The 25916-nt window shown below is 48.9% G+C and overlaps 1 protein-coding gene across 3 annotated transcripts in view; it reads left to right on the top strand.

The window, feature by feature from the left end:
- Positions 1–10008, top strand: part of Grb2 (growth factor receptor bound protein 2) — a 74775-nt gene extending 64767 nt beyond the window's left edge. For 2 of the 3 annotated variants that reach the window (XM_048365931.1, XM_048365932.1), the window contains exons 4-6: positions 4561–4683; positions 8253–8421; positions 9478–10008. In XM_048365931.1, the coding sequence (XP_048221888.1) occupies positions 4561–4683; positions 8253–8421; positions 9478–9663 (478 nt within the window). In that variant the 3' untranslated portion in view covers positions 9664–10008. The remainder of the gene's footprint in view (positions 1–4560; positions 4684–8252; positions 8422–9477) is intronic. The other variant, XM_048365933.1, reaches the window with a different exon arrangement.
- The last annotated feature ends 15908 nt before the right edge of the window (positions 10009–25916 follow it).

Raw genomic sequence — 25916 nt, 5'->3', positions numbered from 1 at the left:
TCAGGAGGCTGAGATCTAAAGATCACAGTTAGGCGCTAGCCCAGGCAAGAAAGTCCATGAAATGAGCCTCATTGTCTCCAATTAAGCACCAAAAAGCTAGAAGTGGAGCTGTCTGTGACTCAAGTGGAAGTCTTGAGCAAAAGAAGCTCAAAGACTGGGTGCAGGCCCTGAGTTAAAGCCCCAGGACCAGCAAAAAGAAAAAAGCAAAACAATATAAATATAAATAAAATCTGGGCACCAGTGGCCCACACTTGTAATCCTAGCTACTCAGGAGCCTGAGATCTGAGGATCACAGTTCAAAGCCAGCCTGGGCAGAAAAGTCCCCATGAGACTCTCACTCCCCCCACCCCCATCCCCTGAACTCAGGGCCTGGGCACTGTCCCTGAGCCTTTTTGTGCTCAAGGCTAGCACCTTACCACTTGAGCCACAGCACCACTGGGCTTTTGAGTGGTTAATTGGAGATAAAAGTCTTTGGAGACTTTTCTTCCCAGGTTGGCTTTGAACCATGATCCTCAGATCTCCACCTGCTGAGTAGCTAGGATTACAGGTGTGAGCCACTGGCCCCCGGCACCCATGAGATTCTTATTTCCAGCTAACCACTCAAAAACTAGGAAGTGGCTCAGAATGGTAAGAGCCCCAGCCTTGAAAAATTAGGGGGAGAGAAATATATATTTAATGTATATAATATATATATTAATGGGGTGGGAATGTGGCTTAGCAGTAGAGTGCTTGCCTAGCATGCATGAAGCCCTGGGTCTGATTCCTCAGTACCACATAAACAGAAAACGCTGAAAGTGGTGCTGTGACTCAAGTGATAGAGTGTTATCCTTGAGCAAAAGAAGCTCAGGGACAATGCCTAGGCCCTGAGTTCAAGTCCCAGGACTGGCAAAAAAAAATTTTGGGGGGGCTGGGGATATGGCCTAGTGGCAAGAGTGCCTGCCTCGGATACACGAGGCCCTAGGTTCGATTCTCTAGCACCACATATACAGAAAACGGCCAGAAGCGGCGCTGTGGCTCAAGTGGCAGAGTGCTAGCCTTGAGCGGGAAGAAGCCAGGGACAGTGCTCAGGCCCTGAGTCCAAGGCCCAGGACTGGCAAAAAATAAAATAAAATAAAATAAATTTAATACATTAAATTTTTTTTTAAAAAGGGCTGTGGCTCAGTTGGTAGAGTGCTAGCCAGTAAGCAAAAGCATCAACGACAAGTTCAAGTCCCAGTCTCAGACCTATAAAGGAAGGAAGGAAGGAAGGAAGGAAGGAAGGAAGGAAGAGCATTCCTTTTAGGCAGACCAAAGTCCAGATGTATGACTCTGGTAAGATAGCAAAGCCCTATCTCAGAAATAACCAGTGCAACGTAGTCATCCTCTTCCTCATTCTCCTTTAGAGTCAGAGAGTGCATGTATGTACAAGAAGTCTTTTTTAATGAAATAGTCACTCACCAAATTAATATTTTCTTTGGGGGGGGGCGGTGGCTGGTGGTGTGATGTTCCTGGGGCTTGAACTCAAGACCTGGGCATTGCGCTGGAACTTTTTCACTGGAGGCTGATGCTCTACTGCTTCCCTCGTGAATTAATTGGTGGAAAGAGTCTCGCGGACTTTCCTGCCCCGGCTGGCTTTGAACCGTGATCCTCAGGTCTCAGCCTCCTGAGTAGCTGGGATTACATGTGTGAGCCACTGGCACCCAACTTCCATTTGTTATAACAGGAATAGATTTTGAAACTTTTTTTTTTTTTCCCCAATACTAGTGTTGGAACTCAGGGCCTGGTGCTTGCTCAGCTTGCTTGTCTTGCGTGGCTGTCGCTCTACCCCATTTTGAGAACCTTTGCCTCTACCTGCTGAAGTCTGAGGGTGAGGGCCTGGCCACTCTGTGCCCTTCCTCTGAACCAGTAACATGCACACTGCACACAAGTCCGCCTAGCCCTCAGAAGCCCCAGTGACCAGAAAGTGTTTCTGTGCCCTCCTTTCATCTTCTGAGAGCAATGCTGCTGTGTTAGGACCGCATTTCTCTGGTGTGACCTGATTCCCGGGCCCTGCAGGATTGCCCTGAGACTGACTGTAGAAGCGGGAGGACATGCCGTGCAGAGTACACAGCCTGGCATCAAAGCCTACAGAGCGAGAGCGACACCTGCACTAGGTTTGGGGGTGTGCAGGTTCTGGTGGAAGGCTTCCAGGGATCCCCTGCAGTGCAGCCCGCTTCTGTCTGCTTGGAAACATCGTGTAACACTTGGCTTCCAACTTGGCCTCATCATTTGCTTGTTAAATGACTACAGCACTTACCATGGAAGATAAATCTTAGGGGGTGGAAGTGTGGCTCAGTTTGGTTAGAGCACCAGCCATTGAGCCAAGAGTCAGGTACTGAGTTCGAATCCTGGTCTGGCAACAGAAAAGAAAACATGATGAATCTTAGCCATGAATAAATGCCTTTTTAAAAAAAAAAAGTGGGGCTGGGGATATAGCCTAGTGGCAAGAGTGCCTGCCTCGGATACACGAGGCCCTAGGTTCGATTCTCCAGCACCACATATACAAAAAACGGCCAGAAGCGGCGCTGTGGCTCAAGTGGCAGAGTGCTAGCCTTGAGCGGGAAGAAGCCAGGGACAGTGCTCAGGCCCTGGGTCCAAGGCCCAGGACTGGCCAAAAAAAAAAGTAGTAAAACATTGATGATGGTTGTGGAAAAAAAAACTCTTTCCCAGGGCTGGGGATATGGCCTAGTTTCAAGAGCACTTGCCTCGAATACATGAAGCCCTGGGTTCAATTCCCCAGCTACCACATATACAGAAAACGGCCAGAAGTGGCGCTGTGGCTCAAGTGGCAGAGTGCTAGCCTTGAGCAAAAAGAAGCCAGGGACAATGCTCAGGCCCTGAGTTCAAGGCCCAGGACTGGCCAAAAAAAAAACAAACCTCTTTCCCTCCATATTATTCTTTCCCTACCTATTTTTCCCTCCATACTAATTAGTAATGGTTTTCTTTTGAAATGGAAACGTGCCACACACACACACATTCACATACCTCCTGTGAACCATGGGTCAGTTGTTCCCACCGTTTTCTCAGAATTCAGCCACTCTTTCTTCTGGTCAGAAAGCAAATTAGCATGATGTTGCAGGCAGTCCTTTGGAAATGGTAGATGATAATGGTGGTCGTAGGTGGAGGGAGGAGGTCAGAATTGAATACTGGGGTCTTACATTTTTGACAAGCATACTACCACTGAACCCTAAACCCAGCCTCCTTGTGATGGCCTTCAAAGCCATCTGCTGAGCTCTGACCCCAAAAAGAAACCTTGACAGGAATCTTGAACTTTTTTTCCCCCCCAAGACATTTTACTTTATTTAAAAGAAGCCAAAGCACTGTATATGATTTTGGTACACTGGATATTGTATATATGCTTATCTGAACTAAGGAAGGGAAAGAAAAATGAGGCAGGGTGTAGCAAATAAGACAAGAAATGTACTCACTACCTTATTATGTAACTGTACCCCCTCTGTACATCACCTTGTCAATAAAATTTAAAAGAAAAAAAATAAAAAGAATATAAGAAGTCGAGCCTGGTGGCAAGTACTTTTAGCTCCATCTACCAAGAAGGCAGGAGGATCATGACTTTGAGGAAAGCCAAGGATACATAGCAAGGCTTTGTCTCAAAAAAAAAAAAAAAAAGAATGATCATAAGAAGTTATTCTAATGTCAACCTTGGGGAAATGAAAAGAAGAAGAAGACAAAGCCAGGTGCCCATGGCTCGTGCCTGTCGTCCTAGTTACTCAGGAAGCTGCGATCTGAGTTCGAAGACAGCCCAAGACAGAAACGTCCCCGTGAGGCCCTTCAATAAACTACTCAAAAAAGCTGTGGTTCGAGTGGTAGAGCACTAGCTTTGAGCACAAGGAGGCTCAGGGACAGCACCCAAGCCCTGAGTTCAATCCCACAACTGACTGGGGAAAAAACAACACAGCCAATATGCAGAATATAAAGGGCATAATATTTACAGCAATACAGTAAACAGCCTGGCTTTCCAGTCGGGCCCGTAGTCTTTCAGTGACTAGAAACCCCCTTCCTGGTGATGTTAGACCCAGGTGGAATGCTGGCCTCTCACGCGTCTTCACAGCCTGAATCTTTCCCCTTTGGCTCTCAGTTCTGCCTCCAACTTCTGGGCCTCACAGCCTCCCTGTTCCTGCAGTGGCAGAGCTCCGCCTCGGCAGCCACTGTAAGATCGGCCTGCTTCTCCCCCTGTGGTCCGCCCAGTGCTTCCATCCTCCGGCCTGGGTTTTCTCTAGTGTCTTTCAGACACTAGGAGGCTTTGGCTCCAGAAGTCCATTTGTGTTTTTCCCCCCAGAAAGAGCAGCTTACAAAAGTGTCTTGAGGCATTGTGGGTAGAGGCATGCGGGGTGGGGGGGTGGGGGAGCTGTTGAGAGCCCATCTTACAGGAAGGATAGGGGCCGATGTCTGGGCACCCTAAGACCAGAGGGTAAAGGGTGAGCCTCTTCCTCTGGAAGGAGTGTCTGCTTCTGACATTTAAGGCTGAACATCCCGTTTCTTTGTGGGGAAGCAGATGTTGACTGGCTTGCCTTCCTTCCTTAGGTGGTTTTTTGGCAAAATCCCCAGAGCCAAGGCAGAAGAAATGCTTAGCAAACAGCGGCACGACGGGGCCTTTCTAATCCGAGAGAGTGAGAGCGCTCCTGGGGATTTTTCCCTCTCCGTCAAGTAAGTATTTGCGGCTGGAGCTGCCACACACCTGGCTTGGGCTGACTGGATTGGGCGGCGTTGGTCAGGTGACTGGCAGAGGCCTCATCTAACTGGCATTGTGATTCTACATTAGAAGCCCAACTTTTGGCTCTTCTAAAACCTAGTTCTAGCCATGCCGGGTTTAGAATGAAGACATGGTTCTGTAGAAGAGCGTTGAACTACAGAGTCTGCGGTGGCGGAGTACAGGCCGCTGGCTGCTGCCGGTCCGTCCCCCCACCCCCCCCCCCGTCCCCCCGTCCCCTGTCCCCCGTCCCCAGCGCGCCACCGCCCGCCGCTGTGCAGCTGCCTTTTGCTGGCCTTTACCACCCAGCTCCAGCCTGCCCTGCACCTGTCCCATTAACTTGAGCAGGTTCCAAGGAATTTGCCCTGGCCTCCAACCTCGTGCCTTCTAGTCTTTACCTCCAGAGGAGCTGGGATTAAAGGCATGAGCCACCATCCCTGGCACCACTAGGGATTTGGGGGCTTACTTGATCTTAGGAATCATACCAAATATAAACTGAAACTAGAGTCTAGCCCAATTTACACTTCATCTGTGGAATAAGGATCTCACGTTAAATAGTCATTTCTCTTGTTTTTCTTTACTTTCAGCTTCTTTCTAGTTATATTTTCGTAGGAAACCCTCAGGAATCGTGAAAGAGTCATTTCATCATTTATATACAAGCAGGTGATTAGGTTAAACATTCAGATTACTCTTTTGTTATAGATTGCTTCCATTAAATACTTTTAAAGGAAAGCTATAAACCAGTTTCCATCAACAAATGATATTAAAGCATAAGACTTTTCCACTTCCAAAAAATGTACTACGTGGCTTTTTGAAATGTAGATTAAAGTTTACGGGTGTGGTAGCTTTGTACTGCCTCACAAATATATCTACAGCACAGTTGGCTGATTCCTAACACGAGACAGTAATTGCTCCTCTTGTAACAAGAGCTTTTCTGAAGTGCTTGATTGAACACGCAGAAGTGAGGGGCTAATGAGGATCCTGCCAAGGTAGGTTGTGGAATTATCATTTGTACACATGTCATCTATTTTGCTCTGTCTTCGACTTCCCCGACTAGACTCCAAGCAGTTAAGTGGTGGGTGAGGCCAGAGCCACCGGGCAGCCGACATGAGCTGGGGGCGGCCTGTCTGCCCAGCGCGCCACTGGACTGCTCCCACTGCGGATGCATGGAAGGACAAGCCATTCCCTTCTACCGGATAAAATCTATTTTTTGCCAGTCTTGGGGCTTGGACGCAGGGGCTGGGCACTGCCCCTGGCTTCTTTGGCTCAAGGCTAGCACTCTGCCACTTGAGCCACAGCGCCACTTCTGGCCTTTTCTGCTTATGTGGTGCTGAATCGAACCCAGGGCTTCATACATACACTAGGCACACTACCACTAAGCCACATTCCCAGCCCCCCGGATAGTCTTTTAAGAGGTAGGCCCTTGTGGCTCACACTTGTAATCCTAGCTCCTCAGGAGGCTGAGATCTGAGGAACGCTGTTTCCAGCCCAGTCTGAAGTCCATGAGACTCTTACCTCCAGTTAACCATCAGAAAGCCAGAAGGGAATCTGACTCGAGTTATAGAGCCACCAGCCTTGAGCAAAAAAGCTAAGGGCTTCTGTAATTCACTTTGAAAATAAAATAAATTTTTTAAAAATTAAAAAAAAAAAAGCCAAGGGACAGCTCAGGTCCTGAGTTCAAGCCCCAGTACCAGCACCAAAAAAAAAAAAAAAAAAAAAAACCACCTTTAAGGAGTTAATGTGTTATTGTTTCAGAAGTAAAAACAAAGCAAAGCAGATGCAACCACTGCCTTCTAACAACACAAGTGTCTTTACAAAGGGAGTTGAAGCAACATCAGGCCTCTGAGCCGCTTCACAGAGTGGACTGGAGACGTGGCTCGGTGATAGAATGCCGCACACTGACACGGACGCTGGCTGACGTCATGCTCTGTGTCAGTGACGCTTTGTGTGCGAAGCCGGCTGCCTCACAAGGGGCAGGCTGGCCTTGGCTCGCGGCGGACGGTGAGGGGGACCTTCCTCCCAGAGCCCTGGCTCTCCACGTCGCCGTCCAGCAGGGAGACGCAGGCCAGTACTCGCCCTGACCTGCAGTTCCTGAGATCATCTCCAGGCTGAAAACACTAAATGGGAGATTCCAGAAGTCACTTTTTCCCAAAAATAACTTGGTACAGGAAATTGTTCTGTTTCTTATTACTAATCTTTTACCAAAAATTAAGCTTTACCCTAGGATTGTGGTAGAGGCAAGAAAACATCGTATATGTAGTAGCATGCCGCTGCAGACATAGTAAGTGTTGGTGTCATCTGTGATTACCAACATCCCCTGAGGGTCTTGGGACAAATCTCCCAAGGATAAGGGATAAAGTTGACAGCTTGTGTTCAGTGCTGCCACCTGCTGGATTATCTGTAGGATAATCTGTAGGTTTTCTTCAAGCTTTAAGGTACAAATGGAGTGAGGAGACTCCATTCATTATACAGATGTTCAGTTCCTCTTGAGGGCATATTAGTCAGCAGGACGCAGGGCTCCCTGGAGCTCTGCTCGGGTCAGGTGTCACTGTGGCAGACACCATGGGTCAGCACCCGTCGGTCACACTTGCTGATTTTGCTGCTAACCAGGGCAAAAGGGAACATGTTACCCAATGATGCAGCAGCTGTTTCTCTGATACCTGGGCCTTGTTTATTTCTTGTCCCTGCAGGTCTTTTGATCTGAGACCTTTAATTTTTCTTTGTTTTGAGAAGAGGTCTCACTGTGTAACCCAGGCTGGCCTCAAACTGGCAGTCAGCCAACAAACTGCATCAGCCTCCTAAGTGCGGGGATTAAAGACATGAACCACCATGTCCAGCCTATCTGAGACCTTTCTCCCCTGAAAGGGGAAAATGGGCTAACATTCTGAACGAAAGCACAACTCCCCTCCTTCCCCCAGTCCTGAGGTTCGAACTCTGGGCCTGGCCGCTGCCCTTGAGCTTCTGCCCAAGGCTAATGTTCTACCACTTGAGCCACAGCACCACTTTTTTTTTTTTTTTGGAAGGAAGATAAGCCCCAGTCTTTGTTTAAAAGGGAGGCTGGGGCTGGGAGTGTGACCTAGTGGTAGAGTGCTTGCCTAGCATGCATGAAGCCCTGGGTTCGATTCCCCAGTACCACATATACAGAAAACGGCCAGAAGTGGCGCTGTGACTCAAGTGGCAGAATGCTAGCCTTGAGCAAAAAGAAGCCAGGGACAGTGCTCAGGCCCTGAGTCCAAGCCCCAGGACTGGCAATTTTAAAAGGCACTATTATTTAGTGTCCAGCAAGGTTAGGACAAACACCTTCAGGATCTGATGGGTGGGTGACGTTTTCCCCTCTGCAAATTCTTCTTCTTCTTACTAGAGATGCTCAGTTATGGAGACATCTGGGGATGCCTGGTGATTGTCTGAGCTCTCCCCATCCAGGGAGCAAGTGGTGCTCTCAAGCAGTGAGAAATGCCTCTCTCGGCACCCACCCACCAGGATGGAGCCTTTGGCCAGCTCACCCGTGCTCTCTGTACCTCCCCAGGTTCGGAAATGACGTACAGCACTTCAAGGTGCTCCGCGATGGAGCTGGAAAGTACTTCCTCTGGGTGGTCAAGTTTAATTCTTTGAATGAGCTGGTAGATTACCATAGATCAACATCCGTGTCCAGGAACCAGCAGATATTCCTGCGGGACATAGAACAAGTGCCACAGGTAAGAGAGCCAGGACCTCTTCCAGCATGAGGGAGGAGCCAGGGCTGCCTGTCTCCAGGTCACAGCTGCCCTAATTTACGTTGGACATCTGAAGTCTGAAATAAGATGGCTTTGCCTTTTTCAGAGGCAAGTGCATCCGGAAGGCCGTGCTGCTAGGTGACCCTTATCGCTGGGGAACAGCCCCCTTACACACTGTCTCCCACTGTTCTGCCCCGGAAGCCGATGGCAAGGCAAGCCATCCTCAAGGTGTGGAGTCAGCCCTCACTCCTAATAACCCAGCCTTGAGGCATGTACAAAGCACCTTGTTTTTACTACACCTGTACACCTTTGGACCCTATAAAGCCTTGAGTGAGTGATAGGAGTGCAAATGTTTCCAGAGAACCCCCCCCCACTCCATTCTTGCGCTCCCCACAACGCGGTAATGTGGTCCCTGGGGCCCCTTCAGTGAAATGTCTATCTTAGTATATTTGGGGCATGAAATACTGCTAAATTTCCTAAGGGCAAACTTACAATATGTAAGAACAAACGGGGCAGGGCTGGGAATGTGACTTAGTACCACATACACAGAAAAGCCACAAGTGGCACTGCGGTAGAGTGCTAGCCTTGAGCACAGGACGGTCAGGGACAGTGCCCAGGCCCCGAGTTCAAGCCTCAGAACTGGCATAAAAGAAAATAATAATAAATGAGGCAGCAGGGCACCAGTGGCTCACACCCATAATCCTAGCTACTCAGGAAGCTGAGATCTGAGGATTGCAACTCAAACCAGACCATGTAGAAAAGTCCATGAGACGCTATCTCCAATAAACCACTCAGAAAAGGCCAGAAGTAGCACTATGGCTCAAGTGGTAGAGCGCTAGCCTAGAGCAAAAAGAGGCTCAGGGACAGAGCCAAGGCCCTGAGTTCAAGCCCCAGGACTGGCAAAAAAAAAAAAAAAATGGGACAAATGGGAAGGGGTAGAACGCGAACGGGTGCCCCGCCGGCCTCGGCCTCTGGGGCTGGCTGGGGCAGGATTCGGAATCAGGACGCCTGTATCTCCCTGCCCCTGTCTTCTTGCAGCAGCCCACGTACGTGCAGGCCCTCTTTGATTTTGACCCCCAGGAGGATGGCGAGCTTGGCTTCCGTCGGGGAGACTTCATCCATGTCATGGATAACTCTGACCCCAACTGGTGGAAGGGGGCTTGCCACGGCCAGACCGGCATGTTTCCTCGCAATTACGTCACTCCGGTGAACCGGAACGTCTAACAAGCCAGACAGATTATTTAAAGAAAGTGGAAAGTTGAAAACATACCAGTGAATTACACCCACCAGCGGCCTCCCGTGGGGAGCCGGAACACCCGGCTGGGCCATGCTGGTGACCAGCTCACTTTGGTTGGAACTTTGGGGGGGGTGGTGGGAAGGGGCGTTGGATATCAAAATGCCAAAACTTACCTATGAATTAAGAAGAGTTTTTATTACAGATTCTCACCGCTGCTCCTGTTTGCCTCCTGTGTCCTTTTTCTCCTCCTTTTTCTCCTGTCCCTCAGTGCATGACGTTTTAAGGCCACCTATAGCCCCAGCTGATGCCAATAATAAAAGAAAAGAAACCAAGCGGGCTGGTATTTTCTCTATGCAAAAATGTCTGTTTTAGTGGAAGTGACGGAAAGAACAGCCTGCGTTCTTCATATATACACACAAAAAGGAGTGGGCAGGGCCGTGGGCCTTCGCTGGAGAGCCTGTGCCAGCAGGAGGCCTGAGGCCTCCAAGTGGGAACTGGAGAGGGGGAAGGAGGCCCGGGGCTTGCCCCCCTCCCGCTGTCTCCTCCGGATGTCGTTGAGGATGTTGTTTTGCATAGTGCCTTTTTTCTTATTTCAAGGGTTGCTTATGAGTGGTGTTTTTATTATTTGTTCTGTTTTAAAATAAGTTAAAGACAGTCCAGAGCTTTTCAGCCAGTTTGTCTCCTACTCTGTGTAAATATTTTCCCCTTGAGGAAGGGGAAGCAGGGTAGAGAAAGGAGACGGATGGAAGCGGTGGAGGGCAGGAGTGAACTACCTGGGCCCAGCCAGCGGTGCAGGCCCCGCTTTAATATTTGGGAGCCCCTTGGGGGGAGGTGGTTGCAGCTCTAACTCCCTGGGCACATCTTGCCAGACTGCTAGGGCCGCAGCATCTCGATTTCCAGGTCTCAGGTGTGGTCTGCCCATCTGTTCCCAGAGACACCCCACCACCCCCAGGCACAAATCTGGAGCCACAGGGAAGTGGGAGGGGGGAGGGAAGAGCACCCAAATCGTCCTTACTTGGCAGTCACAGGTCCTACTGTATTCCTACCCGGGGCGGAAACTGTGAGGGCACACTTCTTACTCTTCTTACTCTTCACCCGTGTGTCCCCTAACCCGTCAGGTAAGCGGTGAGGCAGCGGCGAGAAGGGGGCCCGATGGTCAGCCGGGTCTCCACACCCCGCGTCCGGGGCGTCCCGTGGTGAGGAGCGGGGACAGTTGTGGGAGGAAGTGAGGAAGACGGGAAGGCCAAGGCCACCGCAGAGCTCTGCCTGCCCACCAGCGTGTAGTCTCTTGTAGTGACGTGCCTTGTCGACTCCCCACCCAGTCCTCCTCCGAAGGAGAGCAAGACTCCTTCCATCCCCGCCCCCAGTGGGCCTTTGGGTTCTTGAGGATCTGTGGGGCTCCCCTAAACTCTGGCTGTAGAGATGGACTCACCCCGCATTGCCCCAAGGCCTAGGAGGAGTGGAACATTCTCACCTCGCCGGGCCCCTCCTGCTTGTCCTTTCCCTGCTGATGATCAACAAAAGGAATCTCTGGCGTTCACACCTGGACCGTTTGATTGTTTTATTTTGGAATTGGTGTATATCATGAAGCCTTGCTGGACTAAGTTTTGTGTGTATATATTTAAAAAAAATCAGTGTTTAAATAAACCTATGTACTTAATCCTTTAACTGCGGTTAGCATTTGGTAGGTAGTGATTAACTGTGAATAATAAACATACAATGAATTCTTGTGAATAAACATACAATGAATTCTTCACTCTGTTATCTTTTTTCCCCCCTTGCCTAACTTTAACAATTTTAGACAGGCAGTAGAGTAGCACCAGTGATTTGTAACTGGTCTACTTACATCCCCTTGAGGAGGGAATGGATCTTCCGGACCTCCGGGGGCTGGAGGCTGCCCCTGGCTCTTCTATAGAATGCCATTCTTGCCTTAGAGAGCACCACCAGGTATTACCTAGTGGAGTTCATACTGGCTCTATTTGCCCAGCTGCTCTCCCACCCCTAGGCCAAGCCGTTTCTGAGCATTTCAGGCCTGGGGACCGCAGGCGTGCACCTGGCCATGATGTTTCCTGAGGTCTTTGAGAGGACCGAGAATCGGGCTTGTCTGGCTAGCCCTCTCTTTCTAGGCTTAAAGGAGTGGAAGGACAGATGGCAAACTGTTAGCCAAAACACATTTGCCCAGTGGGGCTGCTTTCAGGATGAGACTAGGCCCGTCTGTCTAGCCACGCACTGCCTACGTACGGTACAGCTGAGATTTGTTTACAGAGATTGAACCAGTATTGGCGGTTGAACTCGGGTAGGCAAGCATACTTGTTTTAGTCAGTCATGGGGCTTAAACTCAGGGCCTGGACTCTTACTGTCCCTGAGCTTTTTTGCTTAAGGCTAGTGCTCTACCATTTTGAGCCACAGCTCTACTTCTGGTTTTTAGGGGATTCGTTGGAGATAAGAGTTTCATGGGCTTTCCTGCCCAAGCTAGCATTCTGGGGATGCGGGGCCTCTTCTGCCGCTTAAATCAGAGGACTCCACCAAGGAGAGACTGAGGGGAGCCTTGGACATCCATACACCCCAGCAGCCTTCCCTTTGCACTCCTGCACTTTGGCCACTGCTGTTCTGAGTCATCCGGAAACTTGAAATTACCCTACTTGGCCTTCTGTAGTTGTAGCCTTCCCTCTGACTATGGTAACTGCCCTCAAGCCATAGGCTGTACACATTTCAGAAAGTAGAGCAAACCACACACACACCTGGGTGGGGGGTAAGAGACAAATGGGAAGTCACCCCAGCTACTAGGTATAGGACAAAATGAAATATTAAAATTATTGTGGCTCTGTTTGCCATGCCTATAGTCCTAGCTACTCAGGAAGCTGAGGTCTGAGGATCACGGTTCAAAGTCAGCCCAGGCGGGAAAGTCTTTAAGACTCTTATCTCCACTTAATGACCAGAAAACCAGAAGTGGCACTGCAGCCCAAAATAGTAGAGCACTGGCATTGGGCACAAAAGCTAAGGGATAGTGTGGCAGCCCTGAGTTCAAGCCCCATGACTGACAAGACACAGACACACACACAGTTGGAGGCCTGGAGCCATTGGCCCTCACTTGTAATCCTGATTAGTCAGGAGACAGATCTGAGGATCACCGTTTGAAGCCAGCCTACAGGCAAGTCCATGATACTCATCTCCAATGAGCTACCAAAAAAGCTGGAAGTGGAGCTGTTGCTCAAAGTGGTAGAGTGCTAACCTTGAGCAAAAGAGCTCAGAAACAGTGCCCAGACCCTGAGTTTAAATCTCAGAACCAGCACCAAGAGAAGAAAAAAGCCATCAACCTACTTTCTCATTCTGTGGGCTCTGCTATTCAAACATTTATGCAAATAGAATAACCAGATATTTGCTGGTCTTTGGTGTCTGGCTTCTGCCCATGGTAATGTTTTTGAGGCTCGTTCGTGTGGTAGGACTTATTCATCCTTCATTCTTTTTATGGTATAGTAATCTATTGTATGGATTTGCTGTCTGGGTTGCTTCTCCCTTTGGGGCTGTACTCGGGTTTGAACTCGGCCTTGGTCATGCGGGGCAAGTGTTTGTCACTCCAGCCACACAGGCAGCTCCTTAGGCTGTGTCCGCTCTTGGATTATGAACAGTGCTGCCGCAATTTCATGAACGAGGCTTTGAGTGGACCTGTCCTGACAGGGCCTTTTTCTTAAGGGAGGAAAACTTGAGATTGGGGCCTCCTACTCTCACTTGATTTTTTTTTTTTTTTTCCCCAGTGAAGACTAGAGTTCTACCACTTGAGCCACACCTTCACTTCTGGCTTTTGCTGGCCTAGGCTGGCCTTGAAACTGATTCTCAGATCTCAGCCTTCTTTTTCTTTCTTTTTTTTTTTTTTTTTTTGGCCAGTCCTGGCTTGGACTCAGGGCCTGAGCACTGTCCCTGGCTTCTTTTTGCTCAAGGCTAGCACTCTGCCACTTGAGCCACAGTGCCACTTCTGGCCGTTTTCTGTATATGTGGTGCTGGGGAATTGAACCCAGGGCCTCATGTATACGAGGCAAGCACTCTTGCCACTAGGCCATATCCCCAGCCCCAGATCTCAGCCTTCTGAGTAGCTAGGGTTACAGGCATGAGCCACCAGGCCTGTAAGTAGAAGAGCAGACACCAGTCTGGTCCCATCTGGTGTGAACGGCTAGAGAGGCCGCTGCAGAGATGGTCCAGGTGCCCTGGTCTGCATGTATGGGGGTCACAGTGACGCTCAGTACCCTTACTTGGGCACTGGAGGTCTGGGGCTGCTGTCTCTTGTATCCAGGACTCTTGGAAAAGGAGGCCAGGAGTAGAGGGAAACGTGGGCCGGGCTAAGTGTGAACAGCCTGAGCTTTAGCATCTGGGACAGCACTGCAGGGCTTCCTGGGAGTGTGGGGGGATCAAGTTCAGGGATGGTCAGCGGGTTGGGGGGGCTCTGGGACCTTGGCCATTCCAAGGCCGCACACTTCCAGCCCCTTGAGGAAGCATGGGCTTTGGAGGACCGGACAAAAGGAAGCAGGAAGCCACAAAGGGAAGTTCCAAGCTGGGGAAAGCATCTCCGCCCTGTCCGGTCTTGAACTCCTGCTGCTGATCCAGACAGAATGGGAAGGGCCGAGTCCAGACTCCCTGTCTCTCGGGAGCAGGAGGCAAGAGACCCAGCGCACTGGGTTTTGTTTTGGGTTTTGCCAGTTCTGGAGCTTGAACTCAGGACACAGCAACCATCCCTGAGCTTTTTCACTCAAGACTGGTGCTCTACCACTTGAGCCACAGCTCCACTTCTGGCATTTTCTTTTTTTTTTTTTGGTATTTATTTGGAGATAAGAGTCACAAACTTTCCTGCCCAGGCTGGCTTGGAACTGCAATCCCCAGATCTCAGCCACCTGAGTACCTAAGATTACAGAGGTGAGCCACCAGTGATATGGGGGTTTAGTACTGTATTGTAACCAGGGCCCTTAAATTCTGGCTTCTTCTTCTAGTTAAAAATCTAGATGAGTGGCCTGCAGGAGCCGCCAGCACCCTTAGAGCTGATGCGTAGAGCTCAGCCTCCTGAATAGCTAGGGCCACAAACACCCAGCTTGCTCTTTTACATTTCTAAATCTTTGATCTACCTAAAGCCTATTCTGGTGATCTGTGGTATGAGATACAGATCCAGCTGTTTTTCAGATGACTGTTCAGCTGTGCACAAAGTAATTATCAAAAGATTCAAGGTGGGGGGAAGGAGCTGGTGGCTCACACCTGTAATCCTCCCCATAAGATTCTTATCTTGAATTAACCACTCAAAAACCAGAAGTGGAGATGTGGCTCAAAGTGGTAGAGCACTAGCCTTGAGCAAAAGAGCTCAGAGACAGCGCCTAAGACCTGACTGAGTTCGAGCCCTGTAACTGAAAACAAATAAGGGCTGGGAATGTGGCTTAGTGGTAGAGTGCTTGCCTAGCATGCACAAAGCCCTGGGTTCAATTCCTCAGCACCACATACACAGAAAAAGCCAGAAGTGTTGCTAAGGCTCAAAATGGTAGAGTGCTAGCCTTGAGCAAAAAGAAGCCAGGGACAGTGCCCAGGCCCTGAGTTCAAGCCTCAGAACTGGCAAAAATAAAAAACAAAGCAGGCTCCAGTAGTTCACACCTACTTATTTAGGAGTCTGAGAGCTGAGGATCACAGTTTGAATCCAGCCCTGCAGTAAAGTCTGTGAAACTCTTATTGCTGATTAACCGCCAAAAAGCAAGAAGTGAAAGTATGGCTCAAGTGTTAACCTTGCATGAAGAAATAAATAAATCGGGGCTGGGAAGGTGGCTTAGTGGTAGAGTGCTTGCCTAGCATGCAGGAAGCCCTGGGTTCGATTCCTCAGCACCACATACACAGAAAAAAGCCGAAGTGGCGCTATGGCCCAAGTGGCAGAGTGCTATCCTTGAGCAACAAGAAGCCAGCGACAGTGCTCAGGCCCTGAGTTCAAGGCCCAGGACTTTAAAAAAAAAAGGGGGGGAGGAGGAATGCACAAGCTCTGAGTTCAAGCTGCAGGACTGGTGCGTGTACACACACACACACACACGCACACACACACACACATCTGAAGACCTTCCCACAGTCTCTCTGTTCAACTTTCCTCTACATGTAATTTACTCCCCCATCTCCCTCTCTAAATACATTGATGGGTGGAGTAGATGCCAAGGAAGGAAACCGTCTTCCCTCTGAGCCTGTGGGGTCCGGTGTCTTCCGTCCCGGCACTCCAGCATCTACTGAGCCCTCCGAGCACTGCCTGTGGCAGGTGCTGGAGAGGGAAATGAAGCAGTTATAAACCAGCGAGCGAGCTTGAGCAACAACCTGTCCCAGGCTGAGGCAGGCTAGGTGAGCACAGGCACTCCAGACTCGGCACGGGATCGGCAGAGGCTTCCGAGAGGGTGACTGGAACAGAGACACCAAGAAAGAAAGGGAAACCCCATGTGTAAAATCACAGTATCTGGGGGCTGGGGATATGGCCTAGTGGCAGGAGTGCTCGCCTCTTATTCATGAAGCCCTGGGTTCAATTCCCCAGCACCACATATATAGAAAATGGCTAGAGGTGGCGCTGTGGCTCAAGTGGCAGAGTGCTAGCCTTGAGCAAAAAGAAGCCAGGGACAGTGCTCAGGCCCTGAGTTCAAGGCCCAGGACTGGCAAAACAAAAAACAAACACACAAACATAAAAAAAAGAATAACATCTGCAGAGATAGCTTCTCACTTGAAGAGTCCTCATTCTTGGAGTTCTTCCTAGCTTCGGGCATTTCATATGTTGAAATTGAACGTGCTTTCCCGTTTTCACTATTGACTTTGGTTTTTCTCTTTCTTCTTTAACTCTTTGTCCTTTTACTTCTTTTCCGGTTGTTTTCCTTTGGAAGCCTATGGTTATCTGTCTTGTTTGCTTTTTATTCTGTGTGGGCGGCGGTGGAGGAGACGGTGGCCCAGCACACGGGCCCCGCGCCCTGTCCCCCTCCGGTGCTCCCCGCACCCTGTCCCCCTCCGGCACAGTGACTGCTCTTCAGTCACACCGCAATCATCCCTAAGAAGCATGGCTTCTCCCTGTCTTGCAAGCAGCCCCAATACTGCTTGTTAATTTTCATCACCAACCTCCTGAGTGTGCTCATGCAGCTCAGTCCTCGGACCATGTCTAAGCAAGAATCTAGAACACCGGAAAGTTGTGTGTTCACCACAGCAGAGAGGAGCCAGGCCTGTCGTCTCTCTCCTCTACCTCGGACGTCCCACCTGGCTGTGGAGTCCCGGCTGTTTGTCCACACGCTGAACTGAGAAAAGAAAAGTTCACGCATAGATTTAAACCAGAAAAAGAAATTCTTCCTTTTTAGCTGAACAAAAATATGTGCAGTTGGGGCTGGGGATATGGCCTAGTGGCAAAGAGTGCTTGCCTCCTATACATGAAGCCCTGGGTTCGATTCCCCAGCACCACATATATAGAAAACGGCCAGAAGTGGCGCTGTAGCTCAAGTGGCAGAGTGCTAGCCTTGAGCAGAAAGAAGCCAAGGACAGTGCTCAGGCCCTGAGTTCAAGCCCCAGGACTGGCAAAAAAAAAAAAAAGTGCAGTTACTACTTGGCGCTTGAAAATGCAGTAGTGAATGTGCAAACAAGCTTGTGTCTGTATGTCTGGTAGCCCTTTGTTTTACCTTCCCAGTATTCTGCCTACTGTTTGCTACATTGGTTACATTGCCTAGAAAGCACAACTGTGGTTGTGAAAAACAGTATAGAAAAAAAAAAAGAAAATCCCCAGTTATTGATGTTTTAGATTTGTGTATGTCTTTTAAACAGTTCTAGTTTCACCTTACATGAAAATCAGGAAAAGTGTAAAAATTCAAAAGTGAAATTTAAAAAATCAGTTAAAAAAATAGTTAAAATGGCCAGGCACCAGAGCCTCACGCCTGTAATCCTAGCTACTCAGGAGGCTGAGATCTGAGGACTGCAGTTCAAAGCCAGCCCAGGGAGGAAAGCACATGAGACTCTTATCTCCAATGAACCACCAAAAAGCTGGAAATGGTTTTGTGGCTCAAAGTAGTAGAGCACTAGCCTAGATTGGAAAAGATAAGCACCAGTTCAAGGCTGAGTTCAAGCCCTAGAACCAGCATATAAACACGTAGACACACACACTAATGGGATATTGTAATGATACATATATATGATATATATCATATGTATCATATATAAATATGTTATATACATTGTTATACATAGTGTTATGTACACATTTATATATAAATATTTGAACATGTTGTATGTTACACACATTAAAAAAAATGTCATATATTTTGTTGTTTTGTGTTTCAGGCAGTCTTTGTAGCCCAGGCTTGCCTGTAACTGATTCAAGATCCTCTTATCTCCACCTCTTAGTAACCGGGATCACTGGGGAACACCACCACACCTAAGTAGCTGTTAATCTCTTTCTTGTCAATTTTCTACAAGTTTCTTACATTTTATCAGCTACTCAGAATGTCTGGGTTGTCTAGTCCTGTAGGCTGCTAACGTCACCAGCTATGACACACGGTAATCCCTGCTCTGTGGCTATGACTTTATATGGCAAAGGGATGTGTGCAGATTTGATAAGATCTGGAGATGGGATGATTACCTAGTGGGCCTTGTGTAGCTGCTAGGGTCCTTGTACGAGGGAAGTAGGAGAGTCAGGAGGAAGGTGTAGGTTGACAGAAGTGGAGATCAAAATTCCTTTAAGCCAGGCATAGTGATGCAAGCCTGTAACTCCAGTTTTCAGGAGGCAGAAGCAGGAGGCTCATGAGTTGAAGACCAGTCTGGGCAATAGAGAGATCCCATCTCCAAAAACAAAAAACAAAAAAACGGAATCATCATAGTGTTGTACATGAGTATGATTGTACTAAAAACAAACACGCATCATTTAAATGTATAGAAAAAATACGATGACAAGGAGCCGGTGGCTCACATCTGTAATTCTAGCTACTCGGGAGGCTGAGATCTAAGAATTGAGGGGTCAGGAAAGTTAACTCCCAGAAAGCCAAAGCAGAACTATGGCTGGAGTGCTAAAGCAGTGGCCTTAAGCAAAACAGCTCAGGGACAGTGCCCAGGCCCCGAGTTAAAAATAAAACACACACAGCACACAATTGACTCAGAGCCAAGAAAAAAAAAAAAGACATTAAGTGGGGTTTTGGTGGGCTGGGGATATGGCCTAGTGGCAAGAGTGCTTTCCTTGTATACATGAAGCCCTGGGTTCAATTCCCCAGCATCACGTCTACAGAAAACAGCCAGAAGTGGCGCTGTGGCTCAAGTGGTAGAGTGCTAGCCTTGAGCAAAAAAAGAAGCCAGGGACAGTGCTCAGGCCCTGAGTCCAAGCCCCAGGAATGGCAAAAAAAAAAAAAAAAAAAAAAAAGTGGGGTTTTGTTAGCTTGGCTTTTGTTTTGACTTTTGTGCCAGTTCTGAGGCTTGAACTTGGGGCCTGGACGCTGCCCCTGAGCTGCTTTTGCTCAAGGCTAGTGCTCTACCAGACATAGCTCTACTTGCAGCTTTTCTCGTAATTTATTGGAGATAGGAGTTTCACGGACTTTCCTGCCTGAGCTGGTTTTGAACCATCATCCTCAGATCCTAGCCTCCTGAGTAGCTGGGGTTATTGGCATGAGCCAGCTGTCTTTTTATTTTTTATTTTATTTTTATTTATTTATTTTTTTGCCAGTCTTGGGCCTTGGACTCAGGGCCTGAGCACTGTCCCTGGCTTCTTTTAGCTCAAGGCTACAGCTTCACTTCCAGCTTTTTGGGGTATTTTAGTGGCCGTAAGAGTCTCATAAGCCAGGCGCTGGTGGCTCATGCCTTTAAGCCTATCTACTCAGGAGGCTGAGATCTGAGGATCATGGTTTGAAGCCAGCCTGGACAAGAAACTTCATGAAACTCTTTTTTTTTTTTTGGCCAGTCCTGGGCCTTGGACTCAGGGCCTGAGCACTGTCCCTGGCTTCTTTTTGCTCAAGGCTAGCACTCTACCACTTGAGCCACAGCGCCACTTCTGGCCATTTTCTGTATAGGTGGTGCTGGGGAATCGAACCCAGGGCCTCATGTATACGAGGCAAGCACTCTTGCCATATCCCCAGCCCCTTCATGAAACTCTTATCTCCAATAAACCACTCACAAAAAGCCGGAAGTGGCTGGCGGCGCTATGACTCAAGTGGTAGAGTTCTCGCCTTGAGCAAAAGAAGCTTATGGACAGCGCCCAGCCCCAGAGTTCAAGCCCCAGGACTGGCAAAAAAAAAAAGAGAGAGAGAGTCTCATGGACTTTGCTGCTCATGCTGGCTTCAAACTGTGAAGATCAGATCTCAGCCCTAGGCCATAGGCACCTGGCTGTAGTGTCTGTCAAGACACTGACTTCTTGGATCCAGGAGCTGCCAGCGCCATTTTCTCTGCACCCAACCCCCTCCTACATCCTACATTCCAAGGCCTCCAGTGGACAGGACAGAACCCTGCTGCTTAGATGTTAGAAACCAAGAAGTACACACACACACACACACACACACACACACACACACACACACACACACACACACACGCAAGCATGCAGTCAGGAGCAACAGTCATGAGGAAGATCTGGTCTGTGGTTGACAGGGACAGGCCGGCCCTGCGGCCACAGACACCTCTGCTTTGGAGAGAGGGCTGCACCCTGTCTCTTCCTCTCTGTATGTGGGGGCAGGGTGAAGATGGATTTCCCATAGACAGAAAACAAAATACCTTTTTCCCAGAAGCTCAGAAATGGTAGATAGAGGTGATGGGAAAAGTCTTATCTCCTAAAGACTGGTCAGGAAGAAACAAAGGCTGCTGGGTGCGGATGGGTCACGCCTGTCCTCCTAGCTACTCACTCCACAGGTTGAGATCTGAGGGTCCTGGTTCAAAGCCAGTATGGGCAGGAAAGTTCTCGGGACTCTTATCTCCAACTAATCAGAAAACCAGAAGTGGCGTTGTGGCTCAAGTGATAGAGTGCTATTCTTGAGCAAAAAGCTCAGGGACAGTGCTCGGCCCTGAGTTCAAGCCCCATGACGGATGGAAAGAAAAAAGAAAAGAAAGAACAGAATGCTGAAGGCTAGAATACTGGCAGCCTTGAGACTTGCAGGAAATCCTTCCCCGTTGGGCTAACCCTGATTGGCCCAAAGGCCTAGAGGTTTGCTGAGAAGTGCTACAGAAGGAAGTTGGAACGCACAAGAAATCAGCTCTTGAAAGCTACTGGACAGTGAGCCCCCCTCCCTTTCTTTCTCAGTCATTTGGCTGAAACTTCAGTGGTTTGCTGAGTGAATCTGAAAGAAGAAGAAGAAAAAGGAACTCTCCGAAGGGTCTTATAGCCTGTCAGAACTTCCTCTAGAAGCTTCCAACCATTTTTTTTTGGGGGGGGGGGGGTGTTATTTTATTTTGTAATGTTCTCTCAGAATTTAGCCCTAAAGTTTAAAACACTACTGAACTAAATTAAAATAATGGAAACCATAGGCATGCAAACCCCTGTCGTTTGATTGACTTTGTTCTAAATGCTAAAACTTGGAATTAGCCGATGCATCCTTCAGTAGATGGCTATTCAAAGCCGCTCCGCAGTGCAGTCACGAGACGGTGTGGGCTGAGGGCCTCCGATGCAAACTGCGCCTTGAGCTACACCACCTGCCATACACAACAGAACATACTTTCCTCTGTGTGTGTGTGTGTGTGTGTGTGTGTGTGTGTGCGCGCCAGCACTGGGGCTTGGGCACGCTACCACTTGATGTACCTCAGCTGCACGTCCAGCTTTTTGCTGGTTAATTGGGAATCAGAGTCTCTGACTCCCTTGCCCAGGCTGACTTTAAATTGCGATCCTCAGCTCGCAGCCTCCTGAGTAGCAACAGAATGTTATTCGGCATGAGAAGACATTGATGATTCTTTTTGTTTTGTTTTTTTTGCCAGTCCTGGGCCTTGGACTCAGGGCCTGAGCACTGTCCCTGGCTTCTTTTTGCTCAAGGCTAGCACTCTGCCACTTGAGCCACAGCGCCACTTCTGGCCGTTTTCTATATATGTGGTGCTGAGGAATCGAACCCAGGCCTTCATGCATGACTAGGCCAGCTCTCTACCGCTAGGCCAAATTCCCAGCCAGTTGGTGAATTTTTTTAAAAAAGGAAAGTAGAAGTCCTTCCTGTCATCCTGAGTTAGGAGAACACAGAGCCGCAGGGTGCAGACCCTAACCCCAGCCCTCAGGACGCTGAGGCTGGAGGACTGCGGGCCAGCCCGGGCTACCTTGTGAGATCTTATCGCAAGAATTAAAATGTGGCCAGGTTGTGGTGGCGCCCGCTGGTGGCTCACTGACACCCACTGGGCTTCCGTTTATTGCTTGCTTGCTTCTTTAGTTATGTACTATTTCCAGTCCTGGGGCTTGAAGTCAGGGCCTGAGCACGGTCCCTGGCTTCTTTTTGCTCAAGGCTAGCGCTCTACCACTTGAGCCACAGCGCCACTTCCGGCTTTTTCTGTGTATGTGGTGCTGAGGAATCCAACCCAGGGCTTCCTGCATGCTAGGTAAGCACTCTACCACTGAGCCACATTCCCAGCCTTCAGTTTTGTTTTATAGATGGAGAAACTGCAGCCCTGTCCAGAAGAGTCGCTTCCTAAGATCCACAGGAAGCTGCCTTCCCACAGGTCCCATGGCTGACCAGCTGTCGGCCTCGGCAGCCAGGTACCTCAGCAGCAGTCCAGGGCAGCAGGTGAAACTATCTGGTCAAGGGCTGGGGATATGGCCTAGTGGCAAGAGTGCTTGCCTCGCATACATGAGGCCCTGGGTTCAATTCCCCAGCACCACATATACAGAAAATGGCCAGAAGTGGCACTGTGGCTCAAGTGGCAGAGTGCTAGCCTTGAGCAAAAAGAAGCCAGGGACAGTGCTCAGGCCCTGAGTCCAAGCCCCAGGACTGGCCAAAAAACAAACAAACAAAAAACTATCTGGTCAAGGCTAAGGAAACAGTTACTCCCTTTGAGAAGGAAGAGGAGGAAGAAGTCCAAAGGGGCCGTGTTTTGGGGGTATTTTTGGGGGGGGGGCAGGGGAGGGAACAGTCCTGTGGCTTAAACTCAGGGCCTGGGCACTGGGCACTGCCCCTGAGTTGTTGTTGTTTGTTGTTCAAGGATAGCACACTACCACGTGTGCCCTATCTCTACTTCTGTCTTTTTTGCTGGTTAATGATACGTAAGCAGTTTATAGATTTTTCTGCTCAAGATGGATCCAAATTGTGGTCTTCAGCTCTTAGCCTCCTGAACAGCTAGGTTTGCAGGCAGGAGCCACGAGGGCAAAGGAGTTATTAATAGGTTGACTAATGGGTCTTTTAAGGTAAGTGTTGGTGAGCTCACCGAAGGGTTCACTTCCCCAAGCTGATGGGAAATGCTTCTTTCTGCTTTTTCTTGCCCCATGACATGATAATACTAAATATATGAACAGAATGAATTGGATCACAGTTCAAATAATGCCAAAACTAGGACTAAGGTTTAAGCCCAAGAAAATTGGCACTTACCACTGATCTCATCACTGCTGAGCCAGTTTGCCATCTGACCTTGTGGGACTCCAGGCACATCCCCCAAATCCTCCGGTCCCTCCCTAATGACTTCCGCGGATCAGGAATCCTCACTGTTCTGGGGTTCCATGGTTCCCTGAGCCTAACTCATAGCTCTACTCCTGCCTTCTTCCGGTAGTTAATTGGAGATAGGAGTCTCACAAACTTTCCTGTCCAGGCTGGCTTCGAACCACAATCTCCTAGAGATGAACAAGCCAGGTGGCTCACACCTGTAATCCTAGCTACTCAGGAGGCTGTGATCTGACGATCGTGGTTCAAAGCCAGCCCAAGCAGGAAAATGAGACTCTTCTCTCCAATTAACCACTAGAAAATGGGAAGAGGTGCTGTGACTCAAGTGATCAAGCAGTAGCCTTGAGCTGAAGAGCTCAGGGACAGCGCCCAGACCCAGAGCTCAAGCCCCAGGACGGGTACCAGAAACAAAGGCACAACTAATAAGTTGTCTATTTCTGCAATTTTCTGTTTAATATTTTCAGGTGATCATAGGCTACTGAACTCCAGATACAGGAGTATTACCAAAGAGGCAAAAAATACGTAAGCCAGAAAGATTCTCTGGGGAAAAAAATGGTTATGTAGTGCCAGGAGCATACCCCAACCACGACCACAGGGAGACGGTTCCGATGCAACTCACAGGAGGCGTTTACTCGCAAGCTCGAGCTTGGGCTCTACACCAGCAAGGACGCAGCCAAGGGTGAGAGGCCCCGAACGCAATTTACTCAGGGTTTTTATAAAGGCAAGTGAGCAAATCTAGGGGAATTCTATGTTGGAACGCTTTCTATTGGTTAATTTAAACCTCTCTCTATTTGATTGGTTGTAGACACTAGCCAGCGACCTAGCCCTTTAGGGTGGATATTTCTGCGCAAATCCTGCAAGTCTGCATGTCTGCCCGTGGGGTCTGTTTTTTTGGCCAGTCCTGGGCCTTGACCTCAGGGCCTGAGCTCTGTCCCTGGCTTCTTTATGCTCAAGGCTAGCACTCTGCCACTTGAACCACAGCACCACTTCTGGCCGTTTTCTGTATATATGTGGTGATGGGGAATCAAACCCAGGGCCTCATGTATAGGAGGCAAGCACTCTTGCCACTAGGCCATATCCCCAGCCCTGGGGTCTGGTTTAATTTTGATAGGGTCTGGCACTGGGCTTGTTGTTGTGCTTATTCAGGACACTTGTGGTTTTTCCAGGGAACTTGGCTAAGTAGGACAAAAGGTAACTCTACATTCTAACACACACATAAAATAGCTGCTTTTATAAGATGGCTGCACTTTGGTTCTCTCAGTTATCAGTCCACAAAAGACTGGAAAACACATGTAGGATAGAAAGCTGGTACCAGCGGCTCCTGCTGTAATCCCAGCTACTCTGGAGGCTGAGATCTCAGGACCAAGATTTGAAGACAGCTCAGGTAGTAAAGTCTGGGAGACTATCCAAAAGGCAAAAGTGGAGGTGTGGCTCAAGTGGTAGGGTGCCAGCCTTGAGCAGAGAAAGTTGAGTGAGGGCTCAAATCCTGACTTCAAGCCTCGTTTCTGACACACACACACACACACACACACCCCACACACACACGTACGTTGGGGATTGGCATGTTAAGGTAGATGATACAGGTACAGAGGAAACAACATGAAAAAAATATTGGTAGTAGCTTGGGAGCGACCCGGGAGAGTGATGAAAGGGACGACATTGATCGAGATGCATTGTGCTTATAAACTGACATGTTGAGTTATAACCCCTTTGTACAACTAAAGATAATAAATAGGTTAAAAAAAATAAATGGCATGCTTATAAACAAAACTTGGTAGCAGAGACCACACGGGGGCGCATTAGGCCAGTTTTACATTTGTATACGCTTAAATTTTCCCCAGGAAAGCCTGGATTTCTAGCTACTCAGGAGGCTGAGAATTTAGGATGGCAGTTCCTAATCCTGGCCAGGGCGGGAAAGTCAATGAGACTCTTATCTCCAATTAACCACCAGAAAAACTGGAAGTGGAGCTGCGGCTCCAGTGGTAAAAACGCTAGCCTTGAGCTGAAGAGCTCATCTGTAGGTCTGGGCGAGCGGATTAAGGGGTAGGGCATGTGTGCAATCAGGGCAAGGATTTAACTTCAACTCTTAGACCCACCAAAAATTAAAGTTAAACTCTGTGTGTATTGTTGGGATATTATATATATATATATATATACAAACATACTTACACATACATACACACATGTATATGTATATATCCCAACATATATATGTGTGTATATGCATACATATACATATATATGCACACACACATATACAAACATACATATGGTCTGTGCTGGCTTTACTGTCACCTTTTCTAAGTATAGATTACCCTCCCCCCCCAGCGAGCTTTTGGAAAAAAGAAGGCATGTTGAACGTGCACTACCGCACACGTCCTGCAGGTGGAGCTCGGAGCTCCGCCACTCAAGGCGGAGACCTCGGAGGTCTGGGTCTGCCTCTAGATTCCGCCTCTTCCACGCATGCGCACGCGTGACGGAACGACGGTCGGCGACCGGGGACGGCGCCTAACCGCGGAAGACTACATTACCCAGTGACATCCCGCGGGAAACCTTGGCGGGCCTCCGGGAGAACAACCATTGGTCCGGCCTCTGTCGGCCGCTGCGCGCTGATTGGTCTAGAAACCGTCAGTTGTGGGCGAGCGCAGTTAAGTTTTGCTGTTAGCCGGCGTGAAGGGCGA

The sequence above is a fragment of the Perognathus longimembris genome, chromosome 17, assembly GCF_023159225.1.
Source record: "Perognathus longimembris pacificus isolate PPM17 chromosome 17, ASM2315922v1, whole genome shotgun sequence".
Classification (NCBI taxonomy): Eukaryota; Metazoa; Chordata; class Mammalia; order Rodentia; family Heteromyidae; genus Perognathus; species Perognathus longimembris.
Note: the sequence above shows the minus strand (reverse complement) of the source record. Positions and strands in the feature narration are given on the sequence as shown.